The sequence below is a fragment of the Dermochelys coriacea genome, chromosome 4 (assembly GCF_009764565.3).
Source record: "Dermochelys coriacea isolate rDerCor1 chromosome 4, rDerCor1.pri.v4, whole genome shotgun sequence".
In the NCBI taxonomy this organism is placed as follows: Eukaryota; Metazoa; Chordata; order Testudines; family Dermochelyidae; genus Dermochelys; species Dermochelys coriacea.
Genome location: NC_050071.1, coordinates 15,196,101 through 15,217,708, shown reverse-complemented (window position 1 = coordinate 15,217,708; position 21,608 = coordinate 15,196,101). Strand labels below are relative to the sequence as shown.

General features: G+C 43.9%; 1 protein-coding gene across 1 annotated transcript in view; it reads right to left on the bottom strand.

The window, feature by feature from the left end:
• The window catches only part of FRAS1 (Fraser extracellular matrix complex subunit 1), a 302,180-nt gene that overhangs the window by 176,410 nt on the left and 104,162 nt on the right, over nt 1-21,608 (bottom strand). The window contains 2 exon segments of the mRNA XM_038399497.2: nt 3,286-3,378; nt 6,648-6,755. Of these exon segments, the coding sequence (XP_038255425.1) occupies nt 3,286-3,378; nt 6,648-6,755 (201 nt within the window).

Below are 21,608 nucleotides of genomic sequence, written 5' to 3'. Positions count from 1 at the left end.
TCCTTGCTCTAGTGAGTTACCCCGCGCCAGTGCCTAACTTTCCTCTTCTGCCAACATGCCCAGGCTCTGTAACTCACAGCCGAGGCTGCAGTGCAGACACTGGTCCCTGCAACAGGGGGACAAAGTAGTCCTAACACGGGCATAGCAGTCCCGTTGGGATCAGTTCAATAGAGAGGGTCCCCCTGGTGGCATCGACAAAGTATAAGCTAGGCCAAAGGACATACGTCTAATGGATACATTGTCCCCACCCATGACTCCGTGTGTGATGGACTGAGCTGCCATGTCTAGACCAGACACAACCCTGTAGCTGTTCTGTCTGTACCTGGCTTCCATTAAAATGTTCAGTAGGATCTACACAAACCTAAGGACAATATCTGTCCTCATAAGTTTAAAACTACAAACTACAGTGTATCTCACAACAAGCCAAACCCTACTTCCCTTACGACCCACCAACTATGCTGGATCTGCTCTCCGGAGCAGGTCTTGGCCCAGTAAGGAACACACTGCTTTTTGCAGTACACGCCAAGGCAATATACAGAATCTTCTTTCCTTAGGATCATTACCGAGGAGAAAGCCATCCTAGAAGACTCTAGTAGGTCCAACAGCACATGCATCACCACTCACAGAAGGCAAGGATATAAGCTGTGATATTGTTTGAAACAGGAAATGCAAAATTTTAATTTATGTGAAACACGCAACATGGAAGTTGGGCATGGAAAAAACCTGCTGTCAGCTGCAGTGTAAGCTTTTCTTTCCTGGGGTGATTACTGGGCACAGTTCTGCTGGCTAGATATTTCTAAAACAATGATGAAGACAGAAAGCATTTGCCTGGCTCGTTGACAGAAAAGATAATCATCTTCCCTTATGTAATCTGCTCCAGCCATTAGGCTGTACCCTTCGAATATGAACGCTGCCTAAATATGCAGCCGGCTCTATAGTAAGGATGAGACACATGAGATTGCCGGCATGAGGCTGATCTTTATTTCCTGACTATGCGACGCGAGTCAAGCATACCAGAGGTTACATCAATGTCACATGACAGCAATCAGCAGGCACTAACTCTAGCAGCTACCGTTACATCTCTCCCATTAAATAAACAAAACAAATGAAAATAAAACATAATAGGAGCCAATAACAACTGCAAATTACTGCAGCCAATTAGTAAAACACTTCAGTCAGATAGAGGGGAGGGTCAACAACTTATCTATGGTACTTATATGACTCTCGTTACCATGGCATCTGAACACGTCACAATGTATTTATCCTCACAACATCCCATGCTGTCAGGGTGTGCTATTATCCCCATTGTACAGATCGGAAACTGAGGCACAGAGAGGCTAAGTGACTTGCCCAAGGTCACCCAGGAAATCTGTAGCTGAGCCAGGAATTGAACCCAGGTCTCCCAAATCCCAGGCTAGTGCCCTAACCACTAAACCATCCATCTTCTCAATTCGCCTTTCAGATCAATTCTGCCTGTTATTGGACATCCGTCAATAAGTACCATCTCTGAACCTCAGTGGGGTTTTTTAATCACATGGACATTTATTCCTTCTGCTGTGGCCCGTTTGACTATCAAGGTGGATTGGCCCTCCTGAAGCCTGTGTTTGCATAGGTACGGATTACAGAAGTGTATACGCCGTCACATGGCAGAGGTCAGTATCTAACAATGCAAGTTTCTGATGGTAATTATAGCCTCCACTTTGAAGAAGGCAAGTGTACCCAGGTCAACACTCAGTTCTTTTCCCAACAATACTATCTTGTCTCATTTAACTGCAGAGCACAGCTGAATGAATGAATGAACGAATGAACGAATGAATGCACCTGACTCTCCACCCTTCTCAGCCAAACAGGCCAGGCTATTGTGAGTTGGTCCTTTCCCTTTGCATGAACTGTAGCAAACAAAACTCCCCATATGGCCATTATCTGATGGCGGAACAAATTATAATGGGGCGGGGGGAAAGGAGGGGATGACAACGATTAATGGTGCCTTTTGCTGACTTCCACAGAGTGCTGGATTGAAGAGACAGCCGCGAGAGGACATTCCAGCATTCTTTAGTGAATACATGAAGGCTTGGTTATCTGGCCCGAAAGTTCATTTGACGAGATACCTTCCATGTACGAAAGAGCCAAAAATTTCACTGACCCGGTTCCTACATGTCATAAAAGCATGTGCATTGTGGAGTCTGAAGCCGCCCTCATATTGGCCAAGTAGATGAATTAAACGTTTTGCTGATATTAGCAAGGACCACACTCAAAGACCTGGGCTTAGCTCAACTTAACTAGAGAGCGACGTGCCAGCCAGACGACATCTTACTTAGACAGGATCTACAAAGAGTGGTTTGCTTGGGGAAAAAAATTAACAAGTTGGATTTCAGTGAGGGGTGTGCAGAACCAGTGTACAATGTAGAGATTCTGAGGATTTGCTGCTAGCTAAAAGGGCTTCTCTGTTCCAAATAAGCCAAATCCTGTAGTCTTTACCACGCTCCTTACTTACTCAATGCTTATGTAGGAAAACCCCATTGAGGGTTTTGCTCGAGTAAGAACTGGTGAGGTGGGTAAGGGCTTCAAGCGGTAGACCTCTTGTCACTAGAGAGGTGATTCTTTTATCACATTTATGGTGGCCTGGATATTCACTTTCAGAAAAAGACCACTGATCAATATTCTCTCTCGCTCCTGAAATGCACTACAAAAAGTGGAGGCAATTGTTACACGTCCCTGCAGTTGCAGCTAGAGAACACAATGCACTGGGTTCTTCATAAACATACTTGTCAGCCATGTTTCTAAGCCACACCTCCATCATGGTTTTGTACAATGTCTACTCTGCAGTGGCCTCAATCCTCAGCTATTCCCAGTGGGAGCAGCTGGGACTGAAGGAGCCATTTACTTCACTCTGATCCTGGGGGTGGCCCCTGGAGAAGTTTAGAGTAGCCCCAGAAATGAGGATTGCTCCAAACACCTCCCGATACACCAGGGGCTGCAGGGGTTAGAGATGCAGGACCAGTACATATCCGCTGGGGACTCTCAGCTGCGAAAAAGCTGTCTGCTTTCCAGTCCCTCTAGGGGTAAAGAAACCAGAGTGAAAGTCAGGACTGACCACAGTGTGACCTTGGCAGGGAGGTTCTTTGCTTAACAACTTCGTCAAGTCCAGGAGATGGCTTTTGAAGTATCTAACCAGCCGCTGATTTTGCACAGGCAAAAGCTGCTGCCCCTGAATTTAGGTGGACAACCGGAGAGCTAAGGAAGGGAAAATAATGTTAATGCCAATGGATACTTAAGAGCACTTACCGCATGGGTTTGGCCTTCATGCTGGCAAAATCCTTCAGTTCCTGAGGCGCACTCAGGGCAGCACGTATTGGGGGCTATCCAGAGCACTTCCCCCTGAACAAATAGAAGAGAGTCCTATAAGCAGTACAGGTGGGAGGGGTGACTTGGGGGGGGGGATTCTTGTTGCACATGGTGTCTCAGTTTAAAAAGGAATGCTACTAATCAAGGACTTCCCCGTGAAGAGCTGTTGCATTGCTTTGGGATGCTGAATTCATTCTTATCCCCATGGTGTGCACAGGAAAATACACACACACACACACACACACACACACACACCATAAACAATCCTTTAGGAGTATGACTCATTTTTCATTAACTCCCCGACACCAGCAGTTTCAGATAGGAAAATGATTGGGAAAAACTGACTCTCAACAAGGCAAATAAATAAATAAATAAATAAAATAAAGTGATCGCAGGGAAACTTGTTTTCTTGTTTTAAAATTTAATGTATTACTTTTTAAAAATAACATAATTGGAAACATTTTCTTCCTTTCTCATTAGAGCTAGTTGGGAAAAAGGAAAAGGAAATTAACTGATTATCGATTTTGTTTTGTTTTGAAATTCCCAATTTTGTTCAAGTTCCAAAATGTGACATTTTCAAAATTTGAAAAATATCGACCATCTGTATTATATTGCCCCTCTCAGTGTTCCCAGAGGAACAGTGCATAGTCTGGCTGCCACACACTGTGCAGCAGCAGGGTAACAGATGAAACCAACAGGCATGTGTGTTCATGCTACCATGTCGCCCTGAGGGCAGGAGACATTAGTAAAAAAGTTGGCAAAAGCTCTGGAGGTGCTTTGCTTCCATTCCTGGAGCATCTCCAAGGGTTGTGCATAGCAGCTTTCGCATTCTCATTCCAGCCTTCCCAAATGTATTTTAAATATCCCAGACCCTGGCAGTATGCCACAAAGGAATGTGATATGAGATCTTATCCTGGCAAGGATTTCACAGATGTCAACAGCATCTGAGGATGCTTGGTACCTTCTGGGCAGTGCTCAGCGTCCCTCATGATTAGGCCCGCAGTGACCAAACAGAGACAGACAGTTTTACTTGTACAAGCCAGAAACAAGCAAACCCCACCACCACCACCACCACCATCTCTCTCTCTCACACACACACACACACACACGCGTGTGCGCGCACGCTCAATGAAGTAGCCGAGAACATGAAAAGACAGCAAAGAGGGGCCATAATTTAGGGTTTTGCCCAAAAGTCACCTTCTTGAAAATATTGTAAGGGTGTCCCCATGGGAATATACGCGATGCTTGCCCTTTTGGAAGGGTGCTGTCAGCGTTTAAGACATTTGTTAATGTCCTAAATAGCATGGGACCTGCCTATTTAAGAGATTGCCTCTCTCTATACCAAGGGATCTCAACCTTTTTCTTTCTGAGCCCCACCCCACTCCCCAACATGCTATAAAAACTCCACAGCCCACCTGTGCCACAATAACTAGTTTTCTGCATAGAAAAGCCAGGGCTGGCATTACGGAGTAGCAAGCAGGACAACTGCCTGAGGCCCCATGCCACAGGGGCCCCCACAAAGCTACATTGCTCAGGCTTCGTTCAGCCTTAGCTTCAGCCCCGGGTGGCAGGACTTACGGCCCCAGATTTCAGCCCCATGTGCTGGGACTTCAGCTTTGTGCCTGGACCCCAGCAAGTCTAATGCTGGCCTTGCTTGGCAGCCCCCCTGAAACAAGCTTGTGGCCCCCCAGGGGGTCCCAAACTCCTGGTTGAGAACCACTGCTCTATGCCATACTGTTGGAAGTAAGATCAGCAGAGGCACTCAAGCTGGAGATCCCTCCAATAGAGACCAGTACCAGCTGCTTCCAAGAAGGTTGAAGAAATCCTGCAGCATGCAGTTAAAGAATAAATCACTGACAGGAACAGTTCCTTCCTTACCCCCTCAATTAGTGGCTGGTTTATGCCCTGAAGCATGAGGCATGACCTCTTCCTAAAAAGTTCTCTTAAACTAACATAAAACATGAATTTTCTCATTATCCATATAAATGTCTATTCCTTTTTGGAACCCTATTCCACTCTTGGCCTTGATTATATCATGTGACAATGAGTTCCACACGTTAATTATGCATTGCATGAAAAATTATTTCCTTTTGTGGTTTTAAATTTGCTGCCTTTCAATTTGCCCTTGTTCTTTTGTTATGAGAAAGGAGCAACAGACATGTCCATGCCATTCTTTATTTTGTATGTCTCTTATGTTTCCTTTTATTCATCTCCTCTCTAACATAAACAGAACCAATATTTTCAGTCTCCCTCTAACAAACAAATAGCATTAATGATGGAGCAAAAATTACACACCATCTGTTCTTTCACTGTTAATAACCTATGGGTGCTACCAGGAACACTAGCAAGACCTTTTTAAAGCTACACAATTTTTATATGGGCAGGGTCTCTTCAAAATACAGACTTTTGTTAATATTCATATGTTCCTGCCCTCAATCTGGGCCCTACAAACACAAACCCTGCACCCAATTAGCTACAATCATTAATAAAGGCTCACAGGAAACAGAGAAATTAAAAGACAATGAAAGCCCAGCAACAGCAGCAATAATCACCAAGCACACCAAACGAAAAGATGGACCAAAAGCACAATTCTAGCTCTGTTACTGTTTATTAGAGTGGAAAGCGTCCATCTGCTTGTTCTACAGAGACCCAGCCCCCTGGGCTCAGTCTAAAGGTGATTATCAGCCATGCCCAAGCTGTGGTCGAACACGGCAGCACACTGGCATCTTTTGAGATCAGAATACTCTTGGCAGATCACTTGCCATATGTAGCATGCAAATGGTGCCATTGCCAAGTTTCCATGTGAGAAGGGAACAAACTGGTTGGACTTCAAAACACTGTCTTTTCTGTTCACAGAGGGCCAAATCCCCTTCTCATCTATGCCTGTGCAATTCTGTGCAGTCATTTACATCAGAGTAGAGTGGGTGGAAAATGCTACCATTTTGATTTAGCAGCATTTTGCACCCACTTTTCACTTCTTACCGTTCCCACTGATGAAAATGGAACCGTGACAGGGCTGCTGCTATACTAGAGAGGAGAAATTAATAATCGGGTTGTCTATGCAAGTTTAACCATGACGCCCACGAAAGAAAAGAGATGCTTTGCTTACATTGTGGCTACAGGACTAAGCCCCTTCTGATTGTCCAGTCCATGCCTGCATGAATCATATACTGTGTATATTCCAATATAATACTTTCCCAAACCTGTAGTTACCCAGAAGGCTTAGGTTGAACATAGAGAGAAAAACCTAATGATTCAGATACTTCCCATCCCTTGCATAGCAAGCCAACAGGCATATTTACCTTCTGAAAGTCACACCGAGGGTTTCTGCAAACGGCAGGTTCACAGATGACAATGTCACTATGGCATCTGCACTCCTGGCAAGAATCTGGCTTCCAAATTGTGTTGTTCTGCAAACAAACATAAGATCTGAATTAAACTTGCATCAAGTGTAAAACGTGCAGCGTTATCTAATGGCTAACGGTTCAAATCAATTAAACTCTGCAACGGACTCCGTCCTCTCGATGCTGATTAGTAATCCCAGGCAGTAATAAATCCAGGGCCATTCATTTCATAATTTCAAACTCATAATGAAAAGACAAGGCCATGCACAGAAAAACAATCAATCAAGTCCAACTGCAAGATAATTGATTGTACATAACCTGCAATAGCCACAAGCTGCATCCGATGAAGTGAGCTGTAGCTCACGAAAGCTTATCCTCAAATAAATTTGTTAGTCTCTACGGTGTCACAAGTACTCCTTTTCTTTTTGCGAATACAGACTAACACGGCTGCTACTCTGAAAGCTGATTGCTGTACTTCTTTGAAATCGCCTGTCTTCTGTAAACAAATCTAGGCTAAGAGTTTCAAAGCTGCCTAGGGGCATCCAAATCCACTAGGTGGCTTTGAAAACAAAAAGCTTTGGCTATCGCTGATCATCCCAAAATATACATATTTGCCGCTGCTAGATATTTACACGAGCAGCAGTTTGACGTTGACTGCGGCACCATTAGCCACAGCACTTGCACCTCCGTAGGTCATCACGAGTAAAGCCAATAGTGTTGATACAGTACATCACTAAGGGACTACTTTCAGAGGTGCTGAGCACCTGTAATTCTCACTAACTTCAAGTGCAACTGTAGGTGCTCAGTATCTCTGAGAACTAGGTCCTAAATCCATCCACAGAGCAAGAGGTGAAAATCATTCCTTCTTGAATTGACAACTATGGAAGGGATAATTGGAGGGGGGTCCAAAAAATTCAGCTCATGCCCCTCAAGAGGGAGGACTTAGGCGTCTATGGAGGAAGTGCACAGTAGGTTCTAAAGTTATGGGCATAATTTTGCAAACTTAAGGCCAGACTCCAATCATTACGTTTTGATGAAGGCAATTTTTCTATTATCAATTTTGCCCATGCAAAAAAAATCCAGTCTTGTATATGAACACTGTATTGTCATGAGAAAACTGACTGCTGTGGGTTAATCACCTCACTACCTGCTGTCTGTGTGCAAAAGCAGTTTCCATTCCTACAGAGGTTTTGCATATGCAGAAACATGGCAAGGAAATGTTTATGTGCAAATACACAGGCAGACAGCACTGTGCTTACTATGTTAGAGATCACTTCTATAACCCTCAGGGAAAATTTCCTACTAAGGTTCATTTACATTGTTCGAGCAGCAAAGAGAGGACGTAAAGTGAACGTAAATATAATTTACTCCACTCTCTAAGGCTCTCTTGCATTGTCAGAATGGTGGAAAGTGGACTTAGTGCAAATGAGAATCAGGCTATAACTGTTTTGGGGTAGAAAGAAAGAAACCAGAAAAGGAGTCTGTAATCCACTTTTCTGAAGTAAATTTAGAAATTAGAGATCAAAGGCTAAATTTTGCCTATTTTGCTTAACGTAATCTCACTGGCTTCAATGAGACAACTCACATGAATAAAGCAGGCAGGATTTCACATCCAAGTTTCTTATTGTGAGGCTTATGGACAAATTAATGGTTCCTACCTCCTTTGTTTCAGAATTCATGTTTCTTGTCCAAATTGAATTCCTCTACAATTGACAGTTTAGCTAGAGCAACCAACCACTTTCCTTCTCTGCTAGGTTTGGTTTTTGTTTGTTTTTTTTTTAAATAACTGATAGCTTCATAAACACATGAAAAGTACTAGGGGCTGGGAACACTACAATTTCTGGGTTTTGTACTAAATACTTATTTGATCATTGTTTATTTTTTAAAACTTTCAGTTAACTAACAAGGAAGAGGGTAACTAATTTCTTATCTGAACATTGTTTTTCATTATGCAGCTATTATGTCTGCACCAAACTGCCTTTTTGCCACATAAGAGATTGACTCTGCATACAGAAAAATCTCTATGGAATCAAAGTTAAATCTCATTGAAAATGGAGTCCGTATAGTGCCAGATTCTGCCACCTACTCACACTGAGTAGTGACTTGCTCCAATTAAACTGAACTACTTCCAGAGTAAGGTGCTACTCAATGTGAATAAAGGAGGGAAAATGTGGTCCATGGTTTAATACTAATGATACATTTCAGGCTAGCTGCTAATACTATTCTGGCCACGGGAAAAATATGTCAGTGTCCTTTAGGGGCTGCATTTTCACAAGTGCTCAGGTTCCAGTTAGACAGTTAAATGGGAGCTGAATTCTCTTCAAAATCTAGCCACTCAATCAGGTGCCTAAGCGAAAACTGTTGGGTGCTGAGTACTTTTGAAAATCTGGCCTTATGTGTTAAAAAAAAAAACTCTCCAACTTCCTGGGATGAAAGATTTTTCCACTCTCACATATATAACTGATGGGGTCTTGTGATATTAGCCTAGGGGAAACAGGCCATCAGTGGGGATTCTCTTGCACTTCCCTTTTCTCTCTCTTTCCCACTCCCCAGTCAAGAAAGATTTTTTTGATAGAACTGGCATTTTCTCTGCTCCAGAACCTGCTTTCTCATTAAAGTTTCCTCCATCTGACCTTCAGAAAGTTGACCCAAGTTTTTTCTCACTTCCAAACTTTAAATAGCCCCCAATTCATTGCACAGAGCTAGGCTTCACTTCAGCTCCTGTCCTGCATACAAGACAGCAGAGTTGATCACAGAGGCACAGCTCCCTCCCGAACCTTTCCTTGCTCTTTGGGGATAGTAATCTGCTACTGCTCCAACTCAGCTGTGCAGGCTGGCATGGGTGGAGGAGGCACCAAGGTTCCTCCCACCTCCTGCCCTCCTAATTCACAGCACACTCACTTATGTGCCCAGATGCAAGCTGTTAAACCCTCTTATGCCCCTGTGCAGTCTGAGCCATGACTGAGCATCCAATTTCCCTGTCACGCCACTACCAGCCATGACTACGTTTGGCATCAAGCTGATCGGATGGAGAATTAGATTCAGGAATCCAGGAAGAAGTCAGAGCTTTAACTAAGAATTTAGTCTCTTGTCACTTTAAATCAGGCCCATCAGAGAACAGCATTTTTACCTCATTTTCTGTGCTAATATCTCCTGGAGCATGAATTCTTTTGTGGGAGAGAAGGTGGACTATGGAGGGGGGAAAGCTGGAGCTGCCGCTAGAACTGTAATTGAAGAGAGCCTGGTGTTCATTCATTGACTTGCAATAGCATTTCATTGATGGCAAATGTTATCCTTTGTACATAGTAATGCCAACGTACAGCTAAAGAGCATTGAGGCTTCTGTGAATATAAAGCCTTTGGAACTGGGTCCTTTAGGTGGATCCTCTAATAAAGCCGATGACTGTATTAAGTGAATCTTGCCCATATGCTCAGGGTTTAGCTGATTGCCATATTTGGGGTCACGAAGGAATTTTCCTCCAGGGCAGATTGGAGAGGCCCTGGAGGTTTTTCGCCTTCCTCTGTAGCATGGGGCATGGTTGACTTGAGGGAGGCTTCTCTGCTCCTTGAAGTCTTTAAACCATGATTTGAGGACTTCAATAGCTCAGACATGGGTGAGGTTTTTCATAGGAGTGGGTGGGTGAGATTCTGTGGCCTGCACTGTGCAGGAGGTCAGACTAGATGAACAGAATGGTCCCTTCTGACCTGAGTATCTATGAATCTATGAATACTAAATACAACAAGGGATGTGCATAAATGTACAGCTCCATTGTACAAGATATAAATGATACCCGAGAAGGATAGTCATTTCTCCTCTGATGATATAACTGCCCCTCTGCACACACAGCTGTGAGAATAGAGTGTTAGCCTAGAATCTCTCTTTCTTGTGTGATTTAGTGTATAGTTACAGAATCAGTTCGGGTGAGTTGTAATGGTGTCAAGCTCTGCCTAACATGCATAGTGTAGATAATTCACTCCTGCTCCCTTTCAGCTGTGCAATGTCCTACACAGCTCATTTCTAGGACTCCTGGAGTCCTGACAATACACAGAGCCTCAAATATCTCTTCACTAGCAAGAGAGATATTTCACTTCTTTGCCAAAACAGTTTGATTTCTCTATTCACTTGCCTGTTGCGGGTGTATTTTTCACTTAAAATGAACATCAAGGGATTTTTTCTCCACCAAAGCTACCATAATTAGTAGCATAATTAATGAGAATGTTTGTAAAGCTATTTGGAGGTGCAAAGCACTGTATAAGTGCCAAGTATTACTATTTTTATGAATTAATTCTTAGCACTTTTCTAGAGCAAAAGGAAGGATCTCGAATTGAATTGAATGTTTAAAGGCCATATTAGAAGATTAACATTACAGCATATTAAAGGTGATGTTTATTAATAAAAGTCATTTAAAGAGTACTATAAATGCACACATCCCTTTACAAACAGTCCCTTATTGGAATTATAAATCAGATCCTCACAGGCTGGTCCTCAGGTCTGCGCAGAGTCCCACTGAAGCCAATGGAGCGCTGCATGGGGGAAAGGGACTGCCCATGTGAACCCAATTTCAGGGTCAGGACCACTGTTCCCTCTAAGCTGTGGGTGTGTGCATGCGCACACAGATCCTAAACCCCACGCACACAGTGAAACACCGCACGCACAAAAATTTGCACAGAAGCACAACAATTTGCACAGAAGACATTTTTTGCGCATATGGCCTGTCAAAAATTAGAGGGAACATTGGTCATAACCATAATCCCATTGGCTCTGCATGGCCACAGAAGTCCATGCTAACAGTTTGGATTGAAGGGTCAGCGTCACAGAGTGAAATCCATTCTCAGTCTGTCAGTGTCTATAAGCAGAGAGACAAGACAAAATAAACCGAAGGCCTAGAAGCACAGCTCAGATACAGCAGGGTTTGGAGAGTACGGGTGAGAAGAACAGGGGGAAAAAAAGCACGAACTGGGCTTTAAGGAGGGACTGAAAGGAGGAGAAAGTGAGTACTACGTAGTCATGTACAGAGAGATTGTTCTAAATTTAGGAGCATCCTGTAAACTCAAGCTAACAACTGAAGAAAGACAAAGGATGTATATGAAGGCTAGAGATGGGAAACGAAGATATTTGACCCTGTTTTGCAGTCACCACAGCCAGCCACCACTAGATTAACTTAACCCTTTAAAAAGCTAATCCTCTCCTAACATGACTGTTTTGAATGGATATCGCAGTTTTATGTGGCTGAACTGTGCTTGCTCTAGCTTGGCTTTTTCTCTGTTCTTTAACATGACAAAGTTGAGTCTGATATTAAGCATATAAAGCCTCAGTAATACGATTTGATACAGTGATGTAGGACAGCATTCCACTGGATCACAACCTGGGCTTAATTCTGATGCATTCTCACTATGGAGATGGGACGCACACAACAGCTGTGCATCTCTCTCCTCCCCCGCCGCCCTTCTGTTTCATAGGACTGTATGAACATATTCAGTCCATCCATAAAATGTCAATAGACACTGGATCCTGTGCTATGATATGCAGACCTCAAAGCAGGACATCTGTTTGGTGGCATTTCTAGAATTAGTAGGTTGGGGAGAAAAGTGGCTTGGGTAGGGAAGGGAGCGGCGAATGAGGCCTGGCTGGGGCCATAAGTATTAGCTCAGGATTCAACTTGCAACTCTTCTCATCTTATAGAAAATCTACATGATCTTTATTCATTGATACCCATCCTTCTGACCCCTTCTTCTAAAAGTAGAAGGGGGGGAAGTTGGTAAAATACACTTCTTGGGTTCACCAGCTTTCACAATGGAGCCTGCTCTGCGTACTGGCCATGACTGGCATTGGTATCTTCACTCTAGGGAACCTGGATACCATAAGCGGGGGGAAATTAGCTTCCAGTTCTCCTGGGAATGACATATTGACAAAGTACTTAGACCAAGTTATGTATGACAGCATTCAGCATTCAGTCGTCGTATTCTCTAACCCCACAAGAATGCATGAAGGGATGGATTTACTTCACATGCGTCTCTCAACCAGAGCACTGAAGAAAAGCAGGTATCAGATGTCTTAGAGGAAGACTACTGGGCCACATTGTCAAAACCAGAGGCAGAATTCAGAGCAATTACACTTCTGGTACAACGACCAGTCACTGCCAAGCAAGGAGATTTGGCAGCTTAATAGGGCTGCTATCATTTTACATTTCCACTCCAATTAGTTGACAATACAAGGCAACTGGCAGAATAAATCAAAACCTAAAGAAAGTTGAGAGACTTGTATGTGGTTTGGAGAGGTATGCATTAATGGAACAATAAAGAGATGAAAAGAATTCTAAGAAGTATAAATGACCTCTAGTACAATTCAGGTTGGTGGGGGTTTTTTTAAACCAACTCTATGAAAGAAATGTTACTACTGCGGAACATATGTTCAAAACCAGCCTGTGTGCATGAAAAAGCAGGACCTGCTAAGTGAGGTTTGCCACTATTTTGAAGCATCACACGTATGATATCAGAATGGCCTGAATGAGCTTTATTGCAGCAAACTTGTGAGCAGATGGATTTGTGCATGTCTTAGTCGAATTGAAATCTCTGGCAAAACTCCCAGGGTACATTCATGCAGCATTTTGGAACAAGCCTCCCAACATGGGTCGATAGACTCGGGACAGCAGGACTAGTGCTAGGGCTTTAAACCAGAAGTGGGAAAACTACGGCCCAGGGGCCGCATCCGGCCCTCCAGATGTTTTAATCCAGACCTTGAGCTCCTGCTGGGAAGCAAGGTCTGGGGCTTGCCCTGCTCCGGCGCTCCAGCCAGGGAGCAGGGTTCAGGTCTAACACGTCCCCCCTCCAGCTCTTACACATAGGAGCAGCCAGGGGGCTCCGCACGCTGATCCCACCCCAAGCGCTGCCCCTGCAACTCCCATTGGCCAGAAACCGCAGCCAATGGGAGCTGCAGGGGCGGCACCTGTGGACAGGGCAGTGCACAGAGCCACCTGGCCGTGCCTCCATGTAGGAGGCAGAGGGGGGAAATGCTGCTGCTTTCAGTATCATTAGCCCTACTTTACAGGTAGGGAAACTGGGCACAGAAAAGTGAAGTGACTTAACCAAGGTCACCCAGTAGGTCAGTGGCTGAACCAGGAATAGAACCCAGGTCTCCCAAGTCCCAGTCCTGAATCCCTATGGGCTATCAGTAAAATTTTGAAAACAACTGTAATCCCACAGACTTCCTCTAAGAATTAGGCAGATAAGTCACCTAGGCACTTTTGTAACTTTTTATCCTGAATCTCATATAGGCACACAAAGTGAGGTCTGCAAAGCCCCCTAGGGGATTTACATGTGCAATTTCCACTAACTGGGTGTCCAAATCCCTTGGAAGGATTTGAAAATTTCAGCCAAAAAGTACATGAGTGTTTTCAGTCTGAATACCAGCTGAGGCTGCACGGGCAAACACCACAAGCTCGGAAAACCGCACGTGTGTGTGTGTGTGTGTGTGGCACGATTAGATGGCTGAAATGATATCCAAGGCCTTCCCTTTCCTTTTCAGAGTATCTACCATATTTTGCATTTGATCTCTCCTGCGATGAGTAAGGCTACAATTTTGTCATGGATATTTTTAGTAAAAGTCAGGGACAGATCATGAGCAATAAACAAAAAACAAAACAAAAAAAATCACAGAAGCCTTGACTTGTCCCTGACTTTTACTAAAAATATCCCTGAAGAAATGAGAAAGGAGGAGGTTCAAGCATCCTGCCCTTCCCCGCAGGGACCCCATTGACCAGTGTCTGGGAGGAGTCCCCCCACTGTGCTGCAGGGGGCTCCACACCCACCCACGGCCACTGAGCAGCTCTGGGGTCCCTCTGCTGCCAATGGCAGCTGGGAACTGCAGGGGAGCAGGCCACGACTGCTCACGGCAGCTGAGCCGCCCCGGGGGGACCCCGCCAGTGGCGGCGGCTGGGCAATTCAGAGGTTGGGTTGCTGCAGGGTCCCCCGCTGCCAGCAGCAGCTGATCAGCTGCAGGGTCCCCAATATCATGGAGGTCACTGGACGTCACGGATTCAGTGACTTCTGTGACCTCTGTGTCATAATATTAGCCTTAACGATGAGTAATCATTTTACACTGCTTTATTACTGTATTGTAAAATCAGGAACTTAACTTGGTTATACAACCTCAACCAAGAAAAGAAGGCAGAGAAGGGGCAGCCCTTAAGGTTCACCTCTCCTAATTTAGGTGGCAGGGTCTGGTTGCATAAACCAGTGGCATTTCCTCTCTCCCCCGTGCAGACAATGCAGAGGAAGAGGAGCATTGCTAATTCCCTAAGAGAGCAGCAAGGTCTGCGTAAATGCCTGAGAGAAGCACTGAAGAGTTGAGACCGTTTCCCAGGCAGACAGGTTACTGAAAGGCCACTAGAGCCCAGAGGTACAAAATAACCATCCTGATGCAAAAGGGGGAATCCTCTGTGCAGGAGGTCAGACTAGATGATCATAATGATCCCTTCTGACCTTAAAGTCTATGAGTCTATGTCCAGTTTTATTAATCTAGCAAACCGCTCCTTTGACCTGACTGTTGTGAGAAAGCCATAGTGCACGGAACAAGAGAGAGAGTGAAACCATTATCTATAAATGGACAATGACACAACGGAGACAATTTGGACTCAGACTTTAAGGCCAGAAGAGCCCCTCAGATCATCTAGTCTGACCTCCTGCATGTCACAGGCCACAGCACCTCACCCACCCACTCCTGTAATAGACCCAGAGCCTCTGGCTGATTTACTGAAGTCCTCAAATGATGGTTTGAAGACTTCAAGTTACAGAGAATCCACATTTACTCTAGCTTAAACCTGCAAGTGACCTGTGCCCCATGCTGCAGAGGAAGGCGAAAACCCCCAGGATCTCTGACAATCTGATTGTGACAGGTTCCCGATGGGGTGCCACCTGGAACTGGGGTACCACTGAAACCCCTGACCCACCAGCCTGGGCTCCCTCTCTTGCTGTGCTGCTGTGACAAGCTGCACACTCGCTCCCGCTCCGACACTTCCATCAGCATTCACACAGGTAGGGACACACCCCACTGCAGTTACATGCAGGCTCTCTGACTAGCCACTGCACGAACCAACAGTAGAAAGGCTAAAGCCAAGGTAACTCTCAGCTTCCCAGGCACGCACCCCCTCTGGAGCATAAACCCAAAATTATACCTTCTTGTGCTGCACAGGGAACTGTACAGCGTAAACTCATAAAGTTCACCCTCTCCCTCAACATGGAGAGGAATATGCAACAGCCTTTGCCCCTGAGCTATGATTCCCACACACTTCACTCCTACTCACTGGTTTAGATAAAGCAAAAACAAGTTTATTAACTACAAAATAATGGTAATTTTTTAACTACAAAATAATAATAGTTAAAAAATAATCTGTTACCTACAAAAAAACAGTAAATAGCAGACCAAAGCAGATTATGTAGCAAATAAATAAAAGATGTGCTGTGAGGTAACTCTGCTGCCTGAGACAGTGGACCCCCAATCTCTGAGCTGCCATGGGCAGCGGGGGTACCCCGCAGCTCCCTGGCTGCCGCAGGAGAGCAGGAAGACACACGGAGCTCCCCAGCACCCCGCAGCTGCCCAGCCTCTTCCCATTTTATCATGGATATTTTGAGTAAAAGTAAGGGACAGGTCACAGTTTCCATGAATTTTTTTTTATTGCTATGACCTGTCTGTGACTTTTACTAAAAATATCCATAGTTGTACCTGAAAGGCTGGCTGTGGGTGTTTTCCAGAGTAAGCCCATTTGAAATACAGATTCCTAGTCAATATTCATAACTTCAGATTCAAAAATGATACATGCATACAAATAGGACAATCATATTCAGCAAATCAGAACTTTTCCAATGGCACCACACATGACCCATCTCATACAAAATGTATATTAATTATGCTTTAATTATATCATAATAATATCACTGTGAAGACTACGGGGTGCAGTGTCCCACTGAACTTGGGGAAAATTCCTTCCTGACCCCAAATATGGCGATCAGTTAAGACCCTGAGCACGTGGACATGACCCACCCAGCCAGACACCTGGGAAAGAATTTTCTGTAGCAACTCAGAGCCCTCCCCATCTACTGTCCCATCACCAGCCATTTGAGATATTTGCTGCTAGCAGTCACAGATCGACTACATGCCATTGTAGGCAGTCTCATCATACCATCCCCTCCATAAACTTAGCAAGCTCCGTCTTGAAGCCAGTTAGGTTTTTTGCCCCACTGCTCCCCTTGGGAGGCTGTTCCCGAACTTCGCTCCTCTGGTGGTTAAACGCCTTCATCTAATTTCAAGAGTAAACTCGTTGATGGTCAGTTTATATCTGTTTGTTCTTGTGTCAACATTGGTACTCAACAAATAACTCCTCCCACGCTCTGGTGTTTATCTCTCTTGTGTATTCATACCGAGCAACCAACCATATCTCCCCCTCAGCCTTCATTTGGTTAAGCTAAACAAACCAAGCTCTTTGAGTCTCCTTTCCAAAGGTAGGTCTTCCATTATTTGGACCATCCTAGTGGCCCTCCTCTGCACCTGTTCCAATTTGATTCCTCTTTCCTAAACATGGGAGACCAAAATTGCACACAGTATTCCAGATGAAGTCTCTCAACAGTGCCTTGCATAACGGTACTAACACTTCCCTATCTCTACTGAAAATTCCTCGCCTGATGCATCCTAGAATCCCAATAGCCTTTTCACAACCACATCATATTAACTACTCATAGTCTTCCTGTGATCAACCAGTACAGCCAGGCCTGTCTCCTCCTCTGTTGCTTCCAACTGATAAATCCCCAGCTTATAGCAGAAATTCTTGTTGCTAATTCTTATGTGCATGACCTTGCATTTGATTCTATTAAATTTCATCCCATTTCTATTACTCCAGTTTTCAAGTAGGATATTTCAAGTGTTGTATAATATTCCAGTCCTCTTCTGTACTGGCAATACCTCCCAACTTCATGTCATCTGCAAATTTTATTAGCACACTCCTACTTTTTGTACCCAGCTCATTAATAAAAAATTTACCAATTGATGTGGCAAGTGTTCTGTACAAGTTCTATGAATTGCTATGGCACATATGCAGAGGACTCAGCTACACATGAACGGCTCAGTAAAATATATCCTTGTATGTCCAAGTGCACTGAGATTGATTCCTTTGTCCAAAAATTGAGCAAAGCTAAATCTGCCAGAACGTTTGCAAGCAAAATTGAATTTCAAAGGTTATGGAATTGCAGACAGCTACATACACCGAACCATCACTTGAAAAACCTTTGCAGACTTGAAATTGACTATAAAGTTGACTTTACCCAGTGTATAAATTAGACTTGAACGACCAGGGAAAGCCTGCAGAGCACATTCTAGAAGAATATGTTGGCCTTCTTTGGCATATTAATTCGTATTTCAGAAGAAACCATTCAAGTCCCAGTGAGGATATACCAAAGGATGAAACAATATTCCCAACAGGACAGATAACTTTAAATTAATTCTGTTACACTGTAGAAATGCAGGCACTGGCAGGGCAAAAGCCTGAATGTCTCCTGAATTTAGCCAAGGCAGAATGACCATGATAGGCTAAGCCTTTTATCCCATCTCTAACGAAAAACACCAGGGCATTAAAATCACTGCAACTGCAGCCAGCTGAGTCGTCTCAAATGGAAAATATCCTTCAGTACAAGCCCTTTGCTGTTGCACCTCTAACATACTGAACTGTCTGAAGAGTGAAAAAGAAAGCAGGGGATGACAAACAACAGGATTATTTCTGCAGACCACCTTCACCTATATGGAGGGATACTTTCAAAGTGCTAAGCAAGGAGTTGTGTCTCCCAAATCTCACTATCACTAATGGGAATCCAAACACACAGGTCTGGGAAAATACAGCACTTTATATCCATATCTTTAACCTGAGCTCCCTATGCAGCAGAATAAATTGGGTCTCTTGGTTTTTTTAAAGTAAAAAAAAAAAAAATGCCCTGCAAGAATCTTGCCAAAACGCTTCATTACTGAGTGAAAATGATGAGGAGGCCTGCAGAAAATGGGCTTTCACAGGCAACCTTAGTGCACTCCAGTATTGTTTCCAAAGCCCTCCGATCATCAGTAGCTACCAGGATTTAACTAGGTTATAATTTTATGGCCAAACAAATTGAAATAAATGACAGCAAAAGGTATGTAACAGCTTAGTATATTACTTGAATACACTGTCAGTGTTGCCATCTACTATGAATGAGTAAATTAATTGGTCCTGGCACCAGCAGACTATTGGCTCCAAAACAAAATTAAGCTTCCAAAAAAAAAAAAAAATCCCTAACTTAAAAAGATGGCCTGCCCTTTTTCAGATGGAGAAAGGTGTCCTGGCACTTCCCTGATGGTCACAGCGTAACTGATATATACTCCCTGACATGCACGCTGGAAAGCCACAAACCTACTGAGTTGCATGGTGCCAGGCAATAATGCTAAATGGTATTAAAGAATAACTTAGCAACTACAGGTTTAAAGACCCCTTCTGAGGTTTTAACTAAGGGTCTTATTTCTCCTGAGTCATAGGGATGTGTGACATATGCCTCAGACAGCTGTGGTCACCAGCTGTGCATTGATCCAGATTCCCAGAGGCATCACTGGCCTAAAGCTTGAACCCCCACCCCAGAAGTCTTAGAGGCGCTGCTCCCTGAAAAACGCAGCCTATTCTGTGTCCATTCTTTACCCTTCACCCTACTGGGGCAGTACAGGATCAGGAATTAAGTCCGACAACTATGGGAAATCCTCGTATGTCTCCAGTGGGGAAGCAGGGATGGGTTCAAGGAGGGTTTTTTGTCTATGGACATAGAAAGGCAGCAGGGCAGGAGACGAATGCCCCCTCACACCCTAAACAATGATCAGTCAGGAGTTTCTGCACTCACCTGGTAGAGAGAGGAGATGGGAGCTTCTATCAGCCCCCAACTCCTTCAGAGCTGCTGTAATTCCCACCGCTTTCTGATTGTATAACTATATACGTGCCATCCCTCAGTCCCAGCCCAATGGGAGAAGCTACGTGAATGGAACGTTACTAAGTGAGAAAATACAGGCCCCTTTCTCTGTGTCTCCCTCTCTAGATCACTGCAGAGTCTCTAAATGCCCTGATGTGAAAGCTGATATTTATATCACAGGCTGGGAGCTGCTTTTCTTGCCAGCTTTACGACTAGCCCCTTGTGGGACTATAACCAAGTCACTGAGGGGGAGATTTTCAAAAGCGTCTAAGTGAGTTAGAAGCACAAGTCCCATTGAAAGTCAGCTCCAAGTCATCCAGTAAGAAATCTTATTTTACATTAATAAATAGTAAAGGGGCATAGGACATGTGTCAGTGCTGTACTCTGATATGACACAGACAATTAAGCTTGGGATGTGGAGACACCATGAGGGAAAGGCAGGAAAGTCTGTGGTTTTGTCTTCTGCATAAAAGCGTGGGTTGTTTTTTGTTTTTGTTTTGTTTTGTTTTTACAGTGAAAGAACAAATGTTCCATAATTATCTGGCCATAAAATCCCACGTGGAAACAGGACACTGGTAGCATTTACCAAGAGGTAACTAGGAGAGGTCAGCATTCTACCCCCACCCAGAGTCAACCTCACCTACTTTACCTCGCAGTAAAACTAAGATTCCTTGTCTCCAGGATGTTTTCACAGTGAGACAGCCAATGCCTCTTAGTTAGCCCACAGTAAAAAACACCTAGTCAACACAGACAAGCCCTATATGATTTGTTCATCACTTGGGGAGGAGGGATATTTACATGCCAACTGGCCATTCTCAGCAAAGGAGAATACACTGTGGGAAGGAAGATGGATAAACTGTGTGAGAGACACTGACTATTGACTTGAGAAGAGAAATGGCTATATCATATTGAATCATATTGATTCAATGGAAAAAAATGTAATATTGGTTGGTTTAGAAGTCACCAGGAGATAAGTGCTGCTGCTCAGAACGTAGCACTTCAAAGAAAATAATGGATAGGGCACTACAAATGTGTGGGGGGGAAGGTTATCTGATGATGTGGAATTGGAGCTCTGAGACACTGGCATGCAAAGAGAGAAAGACTGAAAAGCTGAATCAAAAGAGGTGTTGAGATTTTCAGACCAGTCTATAGGACATAAACCGGCATTTTCCACTCTACAGTGCAGTATAAAGAAATAGGAAAGTGTCCCTTAAAACAGTCGGTGAACCTTCTAGAGATGACCGCTGTGGACTATGCTTTAGAAGCAGCTGGAAACAAGTCAGAGAAGCAGTTTATATGAAGCTAGACCTTCCATATTTGGATATAAATTAGCAAACATTTATTTGGGACCCAACTGTGCCAGTTTGATTTCTTCATACTGATCTTGTTGTGTAAAAAGCAAAAGAGACATGTCTAAATCCCTCAGGCAGCTTTGAAAAATCCCAACTAGGGTCTCTAAAGGGTGAACATTTTGGTTTCTGAATTACCTCTACTGCAACTAAAGACTTGAGACCTACTTTGCTAAGGCCGAATACAAACTTAGGTCTAAGTATATTTTGTACCATTTAACTTTGGTTTAATTTGATTTTTCTCTCAGTTTTACAACTAACTTAGTTTTGGACTTAGGATGCTGTTGGGAAATTCACTGTGATCTGTTCTCAGCCAGGAAGAATGGGAACTGCTGATGTTTGGCAACAGTCAAACGTAGGACACCCAGGTAAAGGTCCGCGGGGAAGACTGCCCATTCCCAATATGTGTTGCCACAAATGCTGGATGAATTCAGTAAGACTCGTAGCGAAAGAGTAGTAAGCACTAGGAACAACAGCAATAGGAAACTGTCGGTAATACCTGGATAAAGGGTGCTACATGCAAAGCACTACAGGAGCAGAATTATTACCCATCACATGCCATGTCTATCAACAGAACAAATCTGTTGGCCCAGATAAGTGTAGAA